This window comes from Phalaenopsis equestris, unplaced genomic scaffold (genome assembly GCF_001263595.1).
Source record: "Phalaenopsis equestris unplaced genomic scaffold, ASM126359v1 Scaffold001226, whole genome shotgun sequence".
In the NCBI taxonomy this organism is placed as follows: domain Eukaryota; kingdom Viridiplantae; phylum Streptophyta; class Magnoliopsida; order Asparagales; family Orchidaceae; genus Phalaenopsis; species Phalaenopsis equestris.
The window spans coordinates 123,158-140,075 of record NW_018165665.1 but is presented as its reverse complement, the minus strand read 5'-3'; the positions used below and the strand labels follow the sequence as shown (position 1 = coordinate 140,075).

Below are 16,918 nucleotides of genomic sequence, written 5' to 3'. Positions count from 1 at the left end.
CCCTTATCAACGCCTAGAACCCCTTTCTTAGTATCCCTATGTGGCTAAGCTGGTTCTAACTTGGTCTAGTTGACTTGAGTCGAGTCTAGCTAACTTGGGAGCTAGGTTACCTTCGGTGCTTTTGTTTGTCTAAGATTGGCTTGGGTTTGATTCAAATTAAAATCAACTCAAATTTAAGCATTATTAAATAAGCCTAAATTCAAGCTTAAATTTGAGCTAAATTGTAGCATTAAATGGACCCAAATTTAAATTCAAACGGACTTAAGTACAAATTGAAAATTAAACTTCTAATTCAAAATAAAACTCAAATTAAAAATTATAAATATAAGTTAAACCTAAATCTTGACTAAATGTAAACTATATAGAAATTAAACATTAAATTTGAAATCTAATCAAAATGAAATCATTGTAAATTCAAATTTAAAATTGTATATATTTATATGTGCACACACCTACAAAATCCATCTATACACACACACACAATATATATCTTAATTGAAATCTAAACAAAATAAAATACTAACATATTAAAACTTAAATAAACCAATGCCCTAAAATTACATAAACCTAACAGAAACTAAATATAATCTAAATGAAACCTAAATTAATCTAAAGCAATCTTGAACATTAAAGAAAAAATTAAACCAAACTTAAAGCTTAATCTTAAATTAAACTAAATCCAAGTGAATTCAAAATAAGTTAAAACTTAACTTTAAATAAACTTAATTAAATTTAAACGAAGAAAAGAACCAAACAAAAACTTGTAACCAAAACTAATCCTATGTTACACTTAATTCAAAATCAAATTAAACATAACCTTAAAAAATTACAAAAAAAGAAAAAAAAAACATAACCTAAACTAAATTTAAACTTAAATTAAACTAAAACTTAAACACAAGTTAATATATAACCTAAGATCTAAATCTCATCCTAAACTCAATTAATGCCTAATTTTAATCAAACCCATGAGAAAACCTAACCCTTTATCCAGGCTTAAACGAAAATTAAACTAAAAATTTGAACAAAGCCGAATCCAAATTAAATTCAAGCTAACTCATGGTTAAACCTAACCCAAGTGGCTAAGCATCTCACCTAGCCACTTAATATAGGCTAGGTGCACCCAAGATAGGCTAACAAGAGCCCAAGCTAGCATAAGCACACCTAAGTCAAGTCGAAGGCATCTATGGCTAGCCAAACCAACCTCAATCCCTCATGGCCAATTCAGGCATCCCATTGGTTGAGTTGGACCTCCTCAGCATTGCCACCTCACCCTGACCACCTCGGCCATCACCGACCATCTTTCTCGCCAGATGGAAAGCAAAACAAGAGCAGCCAAAAGAAAACTTAGCCAACTTAGCCCTAGGACACCAATTCAACCTACTTGGCATCCATTCAAGGAGCTGATGGCCATGTAGCCTCCACCTAGTGGCTCAAGACACTCTCCCACCCCTCCCTTGCTCAAGTCGAATGACCACCAAAGCAAAAATGACCAAATTGAGCATTCTTCACCTCCCCACTCTCCCTATTGATTCCTAAGCCCATGTCACTCAAGGGGAAAGTCAAAAAGACTCCTAGCCCTTGGATTGACTACACCATAGAGTTAGGATGCCATTTTGGCCCTCAATTGCGACCACCATGGTCGAAATTAGGGGGGGAATCAAATTCCCCCCATTGAATAAAAGGGCCCCAATTTTCATCTCCCTATCCTTCCCTGAGTTCAGACAAACTCAGCACCGCTTCCAGCTGTTTTTCCCACGCTTCAGCGAACCTGATAGAAGTTGGTCTACAAAGCAAATTATGCCTCCCCATGTTCTGCAAACCGAAGAGAAGTTGCTTGTGAGCTTGCAGAAAAGTTTTTGGCTCAAGCAATTTGAGAATATACTCTTGCGCCAGAGGTGTTTCTCTAAATCCCTCTCTTTGCCTTTGATTTTAAAACCTAGAGAAGAAAACTAGGTTAAGGAATCTCCCTCGCCATAGGACCCTACAAACCTTGATCCACTGTTGCTGTTGGATTGGTTTGGATCGAAATCCGACTATTAGATTGGCCGGATCAAGCGACGCAGCACAGAAGGTCTCCACTCTATGGCGAGAGGAAGGAGGCGTAATCATAGTTGTCCATCTTCATGGTTAGGGATGGATGATAATGATTCATCCACATATAAGAACATACATGGAGAAAGGAGACACAACGATTAAACCGAGAAGCCAATAGGTGTTCGCCACGAGGAAAAGCGCATCCGCATCACTTGCATCAACGGTAGTTGTCACGGTGTTGCTCTAAAACTTAATTAACTATTTAATTAATCCATAACTTCAACAAATCATAAAAAAAAATAAAAATTAGAAAAATTAAAATAATGTATGAATTACTCCTCACAATGAGCTTTCCCAAGGAGGATAAAAGCGCTAAATTTTATTTTAAAATTTGTGATTAATTTCAAAAATACCTAAAAAACTTAAAACCATAATTAAACCCGAATTAAGCATAAATACAGATCCACTTTTTGTGGCATGTTCGCTTGGTTCATGTGCACCTATGGGAAATTTCCTAGAATTTTGGAATTCAATTTGGGGGGTTTTACCAAATTTTTCTCAAATCCTTAACTAATCTAATTAATTTATTAATTTAGATTAATTAACATTAATTAACTCACCTAAACTCTAAATTGATTTAACCCTAACCCTATTAAGTCTCTTGAGTTCGAACATTAAGTATAAGGTTCAATTTTGGATTTAAGGTAATTAAAGAATTAATTAATTAATTTAATTAATTAACAAATTAATTCTTTGAAAATTCTTAAGTTAATTTCAAAATTCAATTTAAATTACTCAAATAACATAAATAAAATAATCAAATTTCCACCAACTAAAACTTACGTCATATAGAATTAATCAGACATAATTACTTGATTAATCAATTACTTGGATCAATTAAAATATACAACCATTAAATTATAAACCTAAACGACATGAAAATTTTTCTATAGTGTTGAGCCCCATTCCCAACCCATCTGAAAAATTTTCATAATTTTTTGAATGAATTTAATTATTTCAGTTAAAAATTCTAAAAAATTTTAAAATAATTCAAATTAATTTTAAAATTTTATATTAACTCCTAGTGACCTCTTCACCTTAGGAAAAATTTTTATAAAACTTAAATCCAACTAATATGGAAATCAAATAAAAATTATAAAAGGATTAACCTAAATAATTAAAATAAAAAATTCAAATTAACTAAATTTACCCTTAAATGAGCTGAATTTCTAAAATCACTAGAGTTAACATACTCGAACAAATTTAATGAAATTTTAACCATAGAAATCTAATGTCAAACAAATTTATAAATAATAAAATAATAATACTTTATTAATTAAAATATATTTTTAAATTTAAAATTTTAAAATTAAATTAAATTAAAAAAAATCATAACTTAATATAACTCTAAATGATCTAAAATTTTTATAGTAAACTTAAAAAGAAACTCTTAATCAATATGCAATTTTTCTATAATTTTTAAATTATTTTAATTTTAATAAATTAAGAATTAAAAAAAAATAAAAAATAATTCAGAAAAGTAAAATCTTTTAAAATTGATTTTCTAAGCTCTTATGAGATTAGAAAGTAATTTCATGAAGATGATATAATTTTGATAATTTTGGACAAACAAAAGGAGGAAAAGATAAAACAAAACATTGATGTACACAAACCTAAGAACAATCATCAAATCATCTTCAGGATCCCAAAATTAATCCAATATCTCCTTAAGGACTTTAGGAGACTTAGAGTTAAATGAAATCCTTGAACAAAAACATAAGCCAAATTCAAGCATTCAAAATCAAAATATAGCTTAAAATATGAAACTTTGTCCCCATTACAATTGTGATCTCATGATAAGAATGAGATCTTACCATTTTATTCACTTGTGAACTAAGGACTTAGAACTTTGAACTCAACCTCCAAGTAATCACCTTAACATCCCATAACCTCATTTGATTGTCCATGATAATGTCTATGTGATTAAGTGAGGTTGGAGGACTTGATTCTCAAATTGACCCCAATTCAACTTGAGTTGACACTGGTCATACCTTGGTCAAATCAATTTCAAAACCAAGTCAAAAGTGAAAAATCAAAATCAAAAGTGAGAGTCAAAAAATCAAAAAGTCAAAATTCAAAGACAGCCCTAAGATCAAACTCAAAACCAAATCATTCTAAGCATCAATTCAAACATGCCTAAATAAGAATTAAATACAAAACCAGCTTAAATCAAACTCAAATTTATAATCAAACTAAAAATCAATTAAACAAGCCTTAACTGAAAGCTTTAATAAGCCACTTTTAGTTGTTTAGGGTAGTATAATTAACTTCCCCTAGTGAGGTGCTCCATTTTAGTAGGATTAGAGAGTCGTTAGTGGAACCCTTAGCCGGGCAAGTCCCACTTTTTACAATGCTTTTTATAACATTAAATTAGAATAAACCATAAATTTCAATAAAAAAAAAATAAAAAAATATTTGCACAATACTTAAGTGCCTAAATTTAAACCTTCAATGGTAAGGAATTGAATATCAAACTTGAACTACAACTCAAGCATAAATATTAGCATGATTACATTACAAACTTCTTTTGACGTTTCGATTAGGTTGATAGTGAATTGCATGTTTTTCTTTACTTTGTGATTGCATGCTTGAATTGAATGAGTTTGGTGAATGTGTTTTTGACATAGTAGATGAACAATCAATCAAATTATTTTCTGTAGATTGAACTTTATGGCAATATTTGTTAGTCAAATTATTTTCCGCGGGTGGTTATGCTAAAGCATAATAACTGGAGTCACGTGATTAGAAAGTAATTAAACATCTTTTTTGCAGGTGCTCGATATGGCATCCTTATGCCCCGACATATAAACGCAATTAAGTAGGAAAAGGGGCTTGGCGCTCAAGAGTGCTAAAGTCCATATGCATTACTTTATTTGTGTTTATGCTTTGCCTGTAAATTACTATGTTATCATCTATTTTATCTATTTTATTAAACTTTTCTTTTTTACATCTATTTCTTAGAACAAGGTTACGGCCCGTGGGGGCATGGGCATGGTATGAACGAGAATAAACCGATACTCAATGATGCCTGAGGACTCAAACCACGACAATGATGAAAGGAGAACCCACCATTGGAGTGCGAAAAAAATGTGTGAGCCAACGTAGTTCTAGGGATAGTCCGGGTTGTATATGGTCAGAATCTTGGCTGCACCTTTTACTTTTCTTCAATGGTATACCACAGTATTTCACCACACTAATCTTTTTTCTTTCTTGTGCACTTACATGCGTTCTTTACTAACGTGCGCAATAGAACTGACATGCTTTTCATAGATTTCTTTCTATGATTTAGTACTTAGGTTAGATAGAATTTGTTAGACTCTTAGGATAAAATAATTTTTTACCCAACGCAAACAATTTTAATCTAAATTAAATCAACTCATAGTAAAAAAAAAGAATTTAAAACTCAAAACCTAATAAAACTTTCACATATTACACCTTAGTTTGCTTTTGCATGCATTTAATTACTAAACAACTTGAATAAAACTCAAATAAAAAGTAACGAATAGAAAAATCATACGCATAAACAAATATCCTATTGTTGCTTCTGTTCCTTCCCCTTGGGTTTTTTGTCCATTGAATGGAAGGGAAGATCCAACCGATGAGGATCACTATCTTTAAGGGGTAAAAAAATCTTTCGTACTTAGCTTGGCTTTAAAACTTCCTATGCATTCATCATATAAGGATTGTATACTCCTTTACGACATACACTGTACAGTTAGAGTCTCACTAAAAAATCTAATTAATCAAAACTTTTCTTGACCAATCGCATATGATGGGTCAAATCTATTATTTTTAAGTTGACATCATATCGAAAAGATAAAAAAATTAATAATTTAAAAATGTCAAAAAAATTTTGCATTAACTAGGAACATATATTTGCCCGGGTCACTCGATCTTTAGAATCAAGCCGTAAGTCCCAACACATCTCTTCTAAATTATACAATTTACCACTATTAATTTGTATATGACTGTCATCATAGTTTTAAAGCGTAGGTGTTAGCTGGCAACCCTTTTCAGATGGGTTTTAAGAGCTTTGCCCCCTCAATGGGAGTGAAATCCATTAGTCCCTCCTTTTTAGAGTAGATTCAAGTCTCTAATTTATCAGTAGAACTCACTTTAGTTTATTTTCTAAGGAGGTCTCATTGGCCTTGCCGCAAAACTAACTTTTATGCTTTTCGATAGTCTGTTCCATCGATATAAATCCTCACTTTCTAAAAGTTGATCAAGTTGAACCAAATATCATTTCAATTTCAAAAATGTAAAACCCAGTCATAGAATAGACAAATCGTATAGTCTCCCATGATCCAGAGCTCCTTGCTTTTCATCCATTAGCTTACAACAACAAGTATTTCAAGTCGAGTCATTCTCATTTGAAATTACAATGAGTGGTCATGAAATCTATTGATGTGATATGCAGCAATGAAATGTAATTATTTTCAACAAGTTATTCTCTTCAAGGATGAAATTAACTAAAAAAACTTATCTAGTTAGCCATATTAGATACAAAAGTAAAACAAACCCTATCATTTTAGGACAAAGGAAATACTTCTAATACGTAACCCCTCTGAGTAATGAAACAATCACCTCACGATGGAATCCATTGAAGGGTAGTAATTTCATCGCTCGGGGTGATATACTATTTTTCTGATGTCATATTCGATCACAAGTAAAAAATTTTAAAACTCCTATAAGTGGTACCCCACAGTGCAGACACCAGGGAAAAAATTTCTATATAAAATATGATACTTTTAAATTAAAGATTATATTGATGCAGACTGTAATAAAACACTAGTGATTAGACGATTCACTTTAGGATATTGTATGTAATTAGAAAATCTCATAATCTAAAGAAGCAAGAAGCAACTTTGTATATTAAGATCTAGCATTGAATATGAATTCAATACAATTTCCCAAGGAATCTGCGTGCTTTATGAATCAAGATCAATGCTAGAAAACTTAAATGTAAGTAAAAAATCTTATAAAGATATACAGTGAAAATAAATGTCAGAAATATTGCTCATTATCAAATACAACATGGTCAAACCAATATGTGAAAGTAAATATAGACATTTTATGGAAAAAAACAAAGAAAGCGTATTGATTTATACTCCATATGCATCAACAGAAAAATAACTTGTTAACATATTCACCAAAGGGCCCAACAACCCCATATTCAAGAATATTATAAGCAAAATTAAAATGATAGATCTCTCCGTTCAATTTGAAAGGGAGTGTTGAAGTCATCTAATCTAGAAAGGCCAATAAAAGAGCTAGTTAAGAAAATCTAGAGGTCACGGATTCATTTCTTAGAAGGAAATAACTCTATCATGAACTCATAAACAAAAAGAGGAAAAAAGTGCTCATGGTTTGCTCCTTAACGTCGATCAACAATCCCTAAATTATCAAATGAAGAATAGCTAAGCATGATCTTTGATTTTATTATTGTATTATTTATTTCCTTTTTCTCTTCGCGTAGTTTTGTATATAAATGCTCATTGCTGAACAATCCAACCTTTCCTAATGGAATCTATTCAAATGGTTCAGTTTAATGGTTAAATGGTTTGATCTCACTTTTGTAATATTGAAGCTCAATTCATTTCAAACTAGCTCCAAACCCAACAATGCATACTTTAAACTCAGTAAATGGGCTCGCTAACACATTGGCATAACTTCTATTCAAGATGTCAACTCAATGAAACCGTTGTTTTTCAATTTTTCGAAGGACAAACCAATATCATATTCCTGTTGAAATGGTATACCCAATTGATAGAAGGGAATGAGTGTGACAAACCTATCCTGAAAATAAAAGAGGCTCTTAAAATAATATACTACCTGCACATCCAAAAACAAATAGACGGGAGATATTTATCTAGCATAGCATTTCACAGAAAATGCATCAGTTAAGAAACGTATACAGAACTACATGAGGGCTTATATGGTAGACACAAATAAGGTGTTGCCTGCAGCAAGATGCACATAGTCCACAGGGAATAACAAAGGTTTGGAAGAATATCAAGTGAAAAGATGATGAAGAATCAAAATTAAATGGAATGAATCAAAAAAAATGATTCAAAAAGTACAGGAAGTTATGATAAGCCCAACCTATTCTGATACTGACAGAAACCTTCAAAATCTCCATTTTAGTTTTTGGCTGAAGAAAACGAAACAGATTCCATCACACTAAATATTTTACGTCTAACCCTCAGCAGAAAGAATGTATATACTTCAAGCATCAATCAGATCAGCATAGTAAAACCGACATCATAACTAGCTTTATCCTAACTATTTAGCATCAGTTATATTAACTCTCATTTTCCGTTCTTTCTTGTTGAATGATACTTGAAATATTAAAATTATACCTCATGGATCAATTGAAACATCTTCTATCCAAGTTTACATTTATTCCTTAAATTCATTTAAGAAAAATTCTATCCACCTCTGCTCATACATAATCCTCAAAAACTAAATTTAACTATCTGCCAAATAAGTGCGTTTACTGACCATTATTTTACGCATCTATTTTAAATTTCCTTATCTTAAATTAATGTCATTCAAACCAATTCTTTAGTATATCCATTTCTTAATTTTCCCTTCATAGTTTTTTCAAACATTCATCTAAGCATGTTAATCATTAAAGTTACACAAAAACCTGATAAGATAATGCATCCAACCTAAATTCAATGGTAACCTAAGATTGAAATATGTGGAAGTGGTAATTTTTTATAGTTGGTTTGATAAGCCAGTTTGTACATTAAACCAGCAAGTTATGACACATGAAGAACAAAAATTTGCAAGCAAATTCCAGGTTGCCCCATGCAATAGCTGTAGAAATGATTCCTCAACAAGAACTATTTGAAATAGTATGTCATACACCATTGTTACGATCCGGAACAAAAAATCAGCGAACAAACAGCGACGAAATTGTAACAGAGGTGGAAAAAACTCAAAAGTGGCTGTTCTTACAAAAATCAAAAGAAAACAAGTAAGATATAGCTATGGTCTACTGTTTGAGAGGTAGATTGTCTCTCCACACCCTAAACACCGCTAGGAACACCATAGAAAAAAAGATAACAGTCAAAACATGCATGAAAACAAACCCTGGCCCCTTCTCCTCCCAAATACATCCCCTAGATTGTTTCCAAACTTTTTCCCTGCAAATCCCCCTTAACTCCTTTCCTTCTATACGTGAGCAACGGCTTTGTCACTTCCGCCTGGGCGCTGGAATTGTGCCCCGTATCGAGCAACACAATCGTTCCACTTGGACCGGCCAACCAGTGACTTTGCTTTGGTAGTTTGGCTTGGGTTGGCCGGTCAGACAGGTCCTCCCTGGACCGGTTCTGTTAAAGCAGCGGAGGGAGACGTAACAACAATCTTCCGAAATAAAAACATACAGAAAACAAAATTCCAAATTATGAAACGATGTTTCTTGTAAGGGAAAAAAGTTGCGTTTGATTAAAGCAGAATATTGTCTCTTACTAAAACAGCTGACCTTATATGATTAAAGCAGAATACTAGCCTAAAAGAAGAGGTTGAAAAAAAAAACTGACCTGATATGTATTAGGATCAATGTCAAAAACTTTGGTGGGGCTGCTTTCAATCCAACTTCTTTTCTCATCGAGCGTTAGGGTTTCCATCAGTTCTTCATTAATATGAATCTCTGGTTCATACATAAATGTTACAGTGGCAGCAGGTGACCATTTTGCATGATCCTTACCAATTCCCTTTCTTGCAATTGCCCTTAATCTCAGTTCTTGTCCACGTCGCAACTTTACAATGATTATGCCCCTACAGTCACCATTTATCATAATGAAATCTTGAAAATAGAAACATAGGAGAGCAGGACTTTAAATTCAAAAAATGAAGTATGATAGGATGGTGTAGGCTAAACAAAACTAACATTGCAAGCTGACCAAAAAAGAAGAATAGTTAAATTTCAATATTAAGACAAATTCAGTCAGGCAAATACTTGAAGAAGAATTTAGATAGCTGTTTTTGATCCAAACATTAAAAAACCAAGCAAATTTAGGACTGGTTATTTTCCCAAAATGTATGTGATTTTGCATGATATACAGGTTATTGAAATTTTCATAAGGTTGTGAGAGAATTCAAAAGTGTGCAGGAACTTCCCCGAGATGAAGAAAATAAGTTGAGGTCCAAATAAGCATTAAAAACTCTCTACAAATCTCCATGTCGTTCAGAACATTAGAGAGAATAAGTGGAATTTTTTTAAAACGTTTAAATTGAGAGGTCATCTTGAAATTTATGAGAAATTCATATTTTGATGCAATTAAATTAAAATTGAATTTGAAGATGTTATTAGGATATTATTTTCAAATTTGAAACAAAAAAAATAACTCCTCCGCTATTCTCTCTCCATAGCAAAATTATTCCTTCTTGAATTCCTGTGACTACCTCTATCTCGATAAGAATCAAGTGATTAAAGCTTTAATTATTTCATATAATTTTGTTGTGGGCCACTTTGTCTAATTCAGCCATCATTGAGCCCAGATCACTGCACAAGCTACAACTTCTTACTAAAGCAAAAACAACAAAGCCTTAATCCCACTACGTGGGGTTGGCTACATAAATCATTTTTCTCCATGAAGTCCTATTTAGTGTCATATTTTCATTTAGTTCTAATAAATTAAGATCATTTTTTTATACAATAAGCCCAGTCTTCCTAGGTCTACCTCTTCTTCCTAGGTCTACTTCCTAGGTCTACCTCTTCCTTTGTTAACATAAGTCTAATATAAAATATTTATTCTCCTAATCGGATGATCAGGCGGTCGATGTTTAATGTATAACTGTTGATGAAGATGAAATTATTAGAAATAACCTACAGTTATCTATACTTGCTGATTTAATTTGACCATTCACGCAACATGATTCACCCAAATGTACAAGGATTTGAAATTGATATTATGATAGTCAAGTATGAAAAAGAATATTGTTGAATATGTCCCTCAATGCAAAACTTATCAGATTGTAAAGAAAACAACATCAGAGACCCGACGGATTGCTACAACATTGTCGATATTAAATGAAAATGAGAAGAAATTGCTATAAATTTTGTTATGGGATTTTTTTAATCCAGGCAGGGTTACGACAGTATTTGGGTTATTATTGACAAGCTAACAAAATCAGCTCACTTCTTGTCAATAGGCAGGCAGATTCAGTTGAAAAGTTGGTCAAAGTATATGTCAAAAATTTTATCAGATTACACGAAATTCCAAAAGTCATTGTTTCTAACAGAGATAGAAGATTCAAGTCCATGTTGTGGAAATACATTCAACAATATTTGGGTGTGGAGTTACATTTAGCACGGTATTTCATCCACAAAGTAACAATCAATCAGAAATGACAATTCAGGTACTGGAAGATCTGTCAAGACTTTGAGTTCTCAACTTTGGAGGCAGTTGGGTCCAATGATTGAATTCGCCCACAATAATAGCTATCAGTCCAGTATCAAAATGGCTATTTGTGAAGCACTGTATGGCAAAAAATGTAGAATTTCATTTAGTTGGGCCAAAGCAGGTGAACCTCAAATTCTACTTCCTGAGTTAGTTGATGAAGCTACAAAGACGATTAGATTAATCATAGAAAAATTAAAAGTGGCTTATGATCGACAACAAAAAGATTATGAAAGCATAAAGCAATATGGTGATTTTGTATTTTTAAAAGGAGGCCGGCCAATGAAAGGTACAGCTAGATTTGGTCAGGGAAACAAGTTGAGTCTAAGGTATATCTGTCTTTCTGAAATTATAGAAAGGATTGGGGAAGTTTCTTACAGGCTAGTTTTACCTGCTGATATGTAATAAATACATAAAGTTTCAATGTTGAGAAAATGTGTTGCAAACTCAGACTAGAAGATTTCAAATGAAGACATTTAAGTACAGAAAAATATAACTCATATTGAAGAGTCTTTGATAATTTTAGACGTAGATGATACAAAGTTGAGGAACAGATAAATTCTTTTCCTCAAGAAAAAACGGAAGCACGGGCTTGAAAAGGAAGTTACATGAAAAAAAAAAGTAAATGTAACATAAATATTTTTTTCTGCTCAAGTTAGAAATTTTACAACAACAACAACAACAAAGCCTTAATCCCACTACGTGGGGTCAAGTTAGAAATTTTAAGGATGAAATTTTTATAAAGGAGAGTTGTAAAACCCAAAATTTGAGAAATCAGGTAAAGATTTTTTTGCATTTAAAATGTACCCAAAATTTTGCATCCTTCAAAATTTAATCAAAGTAATTTTATAAAATTTTACATGTTGAATTGATCAATTCAATATAAAACACAATAGATAAATTATGAATGAAATGAGAGATATAAAATTTATAAGATATTGAGTTAATTAACTTTAATTAAACCTTAATTAAATCAATACTTCCTAATTATTCTCCCTCGGAACTATTCCCTACTGAATATCACGCACTTTCTCGCACATGTTATGGTCTGATGAGATCAAGCAGCTAAGAGTTAAGGGGAGTTCATTTAAATGCCGCATTTCCTTATTTTTTTTCCTTTCCCTCACTCGCCTTCATACTCTCGATACCTTTCCTCACGCAAAGGCTGCAATCAGTATATTGTAGTAGTGGGAGTTGCGCGACCTACAGAATGCTACAACTGACATTTCAGGGCTCCAAGGGGATTTTTGTAAGTTGGAAACTCACTTTAGTGATATTCGAGACATTCTTTTCCTTCCTCTTGTTTCCAATTTAATAATTACCACGAATTTGCGCATTTTTTCCGTTTCTAGTAGCCGTAACGGAGACGAAATTGTCGATGGCGACAAAATTGAATTGTAGGCTTCCGCGTAAGAGCTTTTAGCATGAAATTAGTGAAGGAAATGGAGGATTAAGGGAATAAGAAGAAGATGGAAGAAGAAAAGGATGGATCGGCGAACGGTTGGTTATGTTGAAAAGCCAATTTGACGTAAGAATTCGTAAATAGGTTATGTTGGGTTAAATCTCAAGATGAGCCAAATTTTCATAAACTCTTATGATGTTTACGATTTTCAAGTTGTTTACACGAGGCGGCGATCTTGAGGCGAGCATATGAAAACTCGTCGTGGAGTTATTTCATAAAGTCAAGTGAAATAATCTTGTGTTAACATAAGAAAAATAAAATCTATAGGTTTATATTTGATTTCATATTTGACATTGATGTATTTAGATATTATTGCATATTGTGGATGAATACACACAATGAATGTATAAAAGAAAATTAATTTTTCCTTTATGATATATGTGATTTGATTATGTTATAAATCTGATAAATGTGTATGAAATTATTTTCTGCAGGTATTTATTTGTAATGATTCATATCTATGATATATGAAATATCTTATGAATGTTTATTACAAAAATTATAATTTATGAAATGTCACAATTGTTATTATAATTAAATTGTTATATGAGTACTTGCAAGTATAGATATTAATATGGGAATCTGACTTATGGTATTCAAACGGTAGCGAAAATCTAGGAACTGTTGAGATTAGATTGTGACAAAATGTATAGACCATTGGTACCAAGGAGGCTATTGATAACTGCTATATTGGGAGGGGGAAACTTTTATCAATAGTTGATGTAGTTTTCGGGCTAGTTAGCAACCCAACAGCAAACATGATATGATGAAGTCTATAAAATTACACGTGACATTATTATGATTAGATTGATGGCTCTTATGAACATGCTTATGATTATATGTTTACAATACACATAAATGAATAAAATACATGTTTTATCTAGCAGTGATCATTTTCTACACTATATGCTTTTTTTTTACATGTGTTATATAATTTTAGCAAGTTATGACTTGTGAGTGGACATATACAGTTGCATTTGACCATGCACCTTATTTTTCTTTAAATATAAATCTTATTTTAGCATTAATTATTTTGTTGAGATTGTTGTTTCTCGTTCTACATTATTGTCTTTAGAGAAGGGGAAAGGAGCACCAAGGCGAGTAGCCAAGTGCGACTTGTACAATTCTTGCATTTCATAATTTTGGGAGTTTGTATAGTCTTTTGGATATGTATTTTATTTATATTGAATTTAACAATTCTATGTAGATATGTATGTTTTGATCTTATGATTTACACACTTAAGAGTACATGCATATGAATGAATTATGAAATGAAATGTATATGTATGTTTGCAGTGATTTAGTTAGACTAGTTTATCACCCACTATGTCTTGATTTTGCAAGTCAGGACGAGCGTTGGTGATAATTTAGTCTGATTGAATCGTTTGCATCAATCACACCTCAGTCTACCATTAAGAGGAGCTAGTTGGGGTTGACACAATGTCAGTGATTTTATTCATGTAACTCATTTTTTGACATATATAAAAAAAATTTGTTAAATTATTTATAAAATGTATTTAAAATTGCTTATAAAACATATAAAACTTTTGTTTACATGTGTGTGTAGGTCACCAAAACTCTTATGAATATTGGATAACCGTGTCGACGACCTACAAAGTTATGATTATCATTACATTTCCTTAAATTGATGACATTGATATATGGTTTCTAAATGATGAATAGGAATTGATACAAGGATTATAGTGTTTGTGAGGGTAGAAATGATAGAATAACATGAAATATTGTCATCCCACCATTATGACACTCTTATAAAATAATTTCATTCTAAGTGAACTCCTAAGAATGCACAATCAATTCTAAAAGAACAGATAACTCTTGCACTTGTAATACTAACTGCATGGCATATCTTGATAAAAAGCCCAAATCTCACAGAAGACCTTATCACACAACAACAACAACAAGCCTTTATCCCACTAAGTGGGGCAATTATATCCAAATTTTATGCAACTCAAAACCAACTATGTTTGACTGTAAAGTAGTGATCAACAAATGGCGGAGGCTCAAAACATTGGCTATCATATTCTAAACTTCAGCTTTGTACTTGAGCATAAAATCAAAGGAAGAAAGGAACTCTATCAGAAAGGTATATCTGTCCTTTCACTTATTCAATTTGTTCAAAAATCTCAGTGCTTCATATTCAGTGTAGAGAATGAACACATTGGCTAATAGATAATAACTCTACTTGTTGAGGACTCTCGTGATGGGATACAACTCCTTATTGTAGCTGGAAGATTTTTGCTTTGAGTCATTTAGCTTCTCACTAAATAAACTTGTGATGAAGTGTCTAAATTGACCGAGCACAACTCCAATCCTCAAATTAAAAATATAACACTCCATCGAAAACACCAAATTGAAATCTGATAAGGCTTGAATAAAGACTTGAATAAGTTGTTGCTTTAGTGCATCAAAAATAGCTTGTCTCATTTGACCATAAAAAACATGTCCACCTTTAGGAACTTTATAAGTGATGTTGCAATGGATTTGAAATTTTGCATAAGCCTCCTGTAGAATAAAGTCAACTTATGAAATTGACACACTTGAGTGAGAGAATGTGGGATGGGTCTGTGTACAACAAACTTAATCTTGGGTGAGTTCATCTCAATGATGGTTGTTGAAATAATGTATACTAGAAAGTATGTCTATGACATAAAAAAGTTACATTGCTTTGGATGGTCATACAAAATCTCTATCCAAAAAAATACAAAACCTACTTCAAATACTACAAATGATCCTCTATAGAATGGTTGTACACCATAATGTCATTAAAATAAATAATCGTGAATTTCTCGATAAATTCTGAAAAAATCTAACTCATCAACTGCATAAAAATATTCAAGGCATTAATCAAGCTTAAAGATATTTGGCTTGACTGTCCATTCATACAATCCATCATGAATCTTAAATGTTGTCGTTTTCTTGTTCTTGAGTTTGATCCAAATCTAATAGTAGTCTTTACCTAATCACTCATCGCACCAAATTCCTTCAAAAGCAAAAAAAGAATGTGCTTGTAATATTTGGTGAACAAGTAGGTATTCTTAATGTCATCATGAGGCATGTTCCTAACATACTATGAAGATAGACTTCATATAATATGATAAAAATTTACAAACACAATATCACTCTACATCAACTGTTGTAACTTCTCTCCAACAAAATACTCCACAAAGCACATCTTATCAACATGGATCTTGCCTCCTTTCTTCAACCACATCAAAGAATATGGCTGGAAATATTTATGGGAAGTTAGACTCATTCTGTTTGTCATTTTCGTAAACACGACATTTTCACAACTACCTACATCAATGATGAGTTTACATAGCTTCCCCTCCACAATGCAATGAGTACGAAAGACATTGTGCCAGAGCCATTGTTGCTCTCTTAAGCCAGGTTCGGAGAACTTGTCAAACCATAAGCATCTCCCCGTCGAGTTGATACTCATCCTCATTTTTGTACTCTCCTAAATCTCCATTGTCTACCTATTCAACCGCTACCTACTTAATAAGAAAATCACTCTTTTGTCTGAGTATTTGAAGGTAACGTGTCCATTGAAGCACTTTTTGGATGAAAAAAATCTTGAGGTTGCTGACTCTTGGGATAGTTTCTCCTCATGTGAGGCAAGTTTTAGAAAGGGTGCCATTGCTACCTAATTTCATAGTCAAGCCACACTTGAAGAGTGTGCTAGACCTAATATTATTGAAGTGATTCTCCACCATGAATTGGTATGGTTGTAAATGTACCACATTGCCAATAAATTATCTTCAACTCTCCTAGATATCACGCCGCTGTTTTTGTCTAACTCTTATAACACATTTTAACATGTGTTATCCAAATTCAATGTTGTACACCTCTCCGGACAAGTCTCTCTCTTGCAATATCAACAAGATTTTTTTCTGTAGTGTTGAAAAAATACTTGTGTTCAATCTCCCTCTTC

The 16,918-nt window shown here is 32.3% G+C and overlaps 1 protein-coding gene across 1 annotated transcript in view; it reads right to left on the bottom strand.

Annotated features, from left to right (window-relative positions):
• LOC110033580 (DNA-directed RNA polymerases II, IV and V subunit 3-like) overlaps window positions 1-16,918 on the bottom strand; it is a 36,974-nt gene that overhangs the window by 16,551 nt on the left and 3,505 nt on the right. The window contains exon 2 of the mRNA XM_020737616.1: window positions 9,642-9,879. Within this exon, the coding sequence (XP_020593275.1) occupies window positions 9,642-9,879 (238 nt within the window). The remainder of the gene's footprint in view (window positions 1-9,641; window positions 9,880-16,918) is intronic.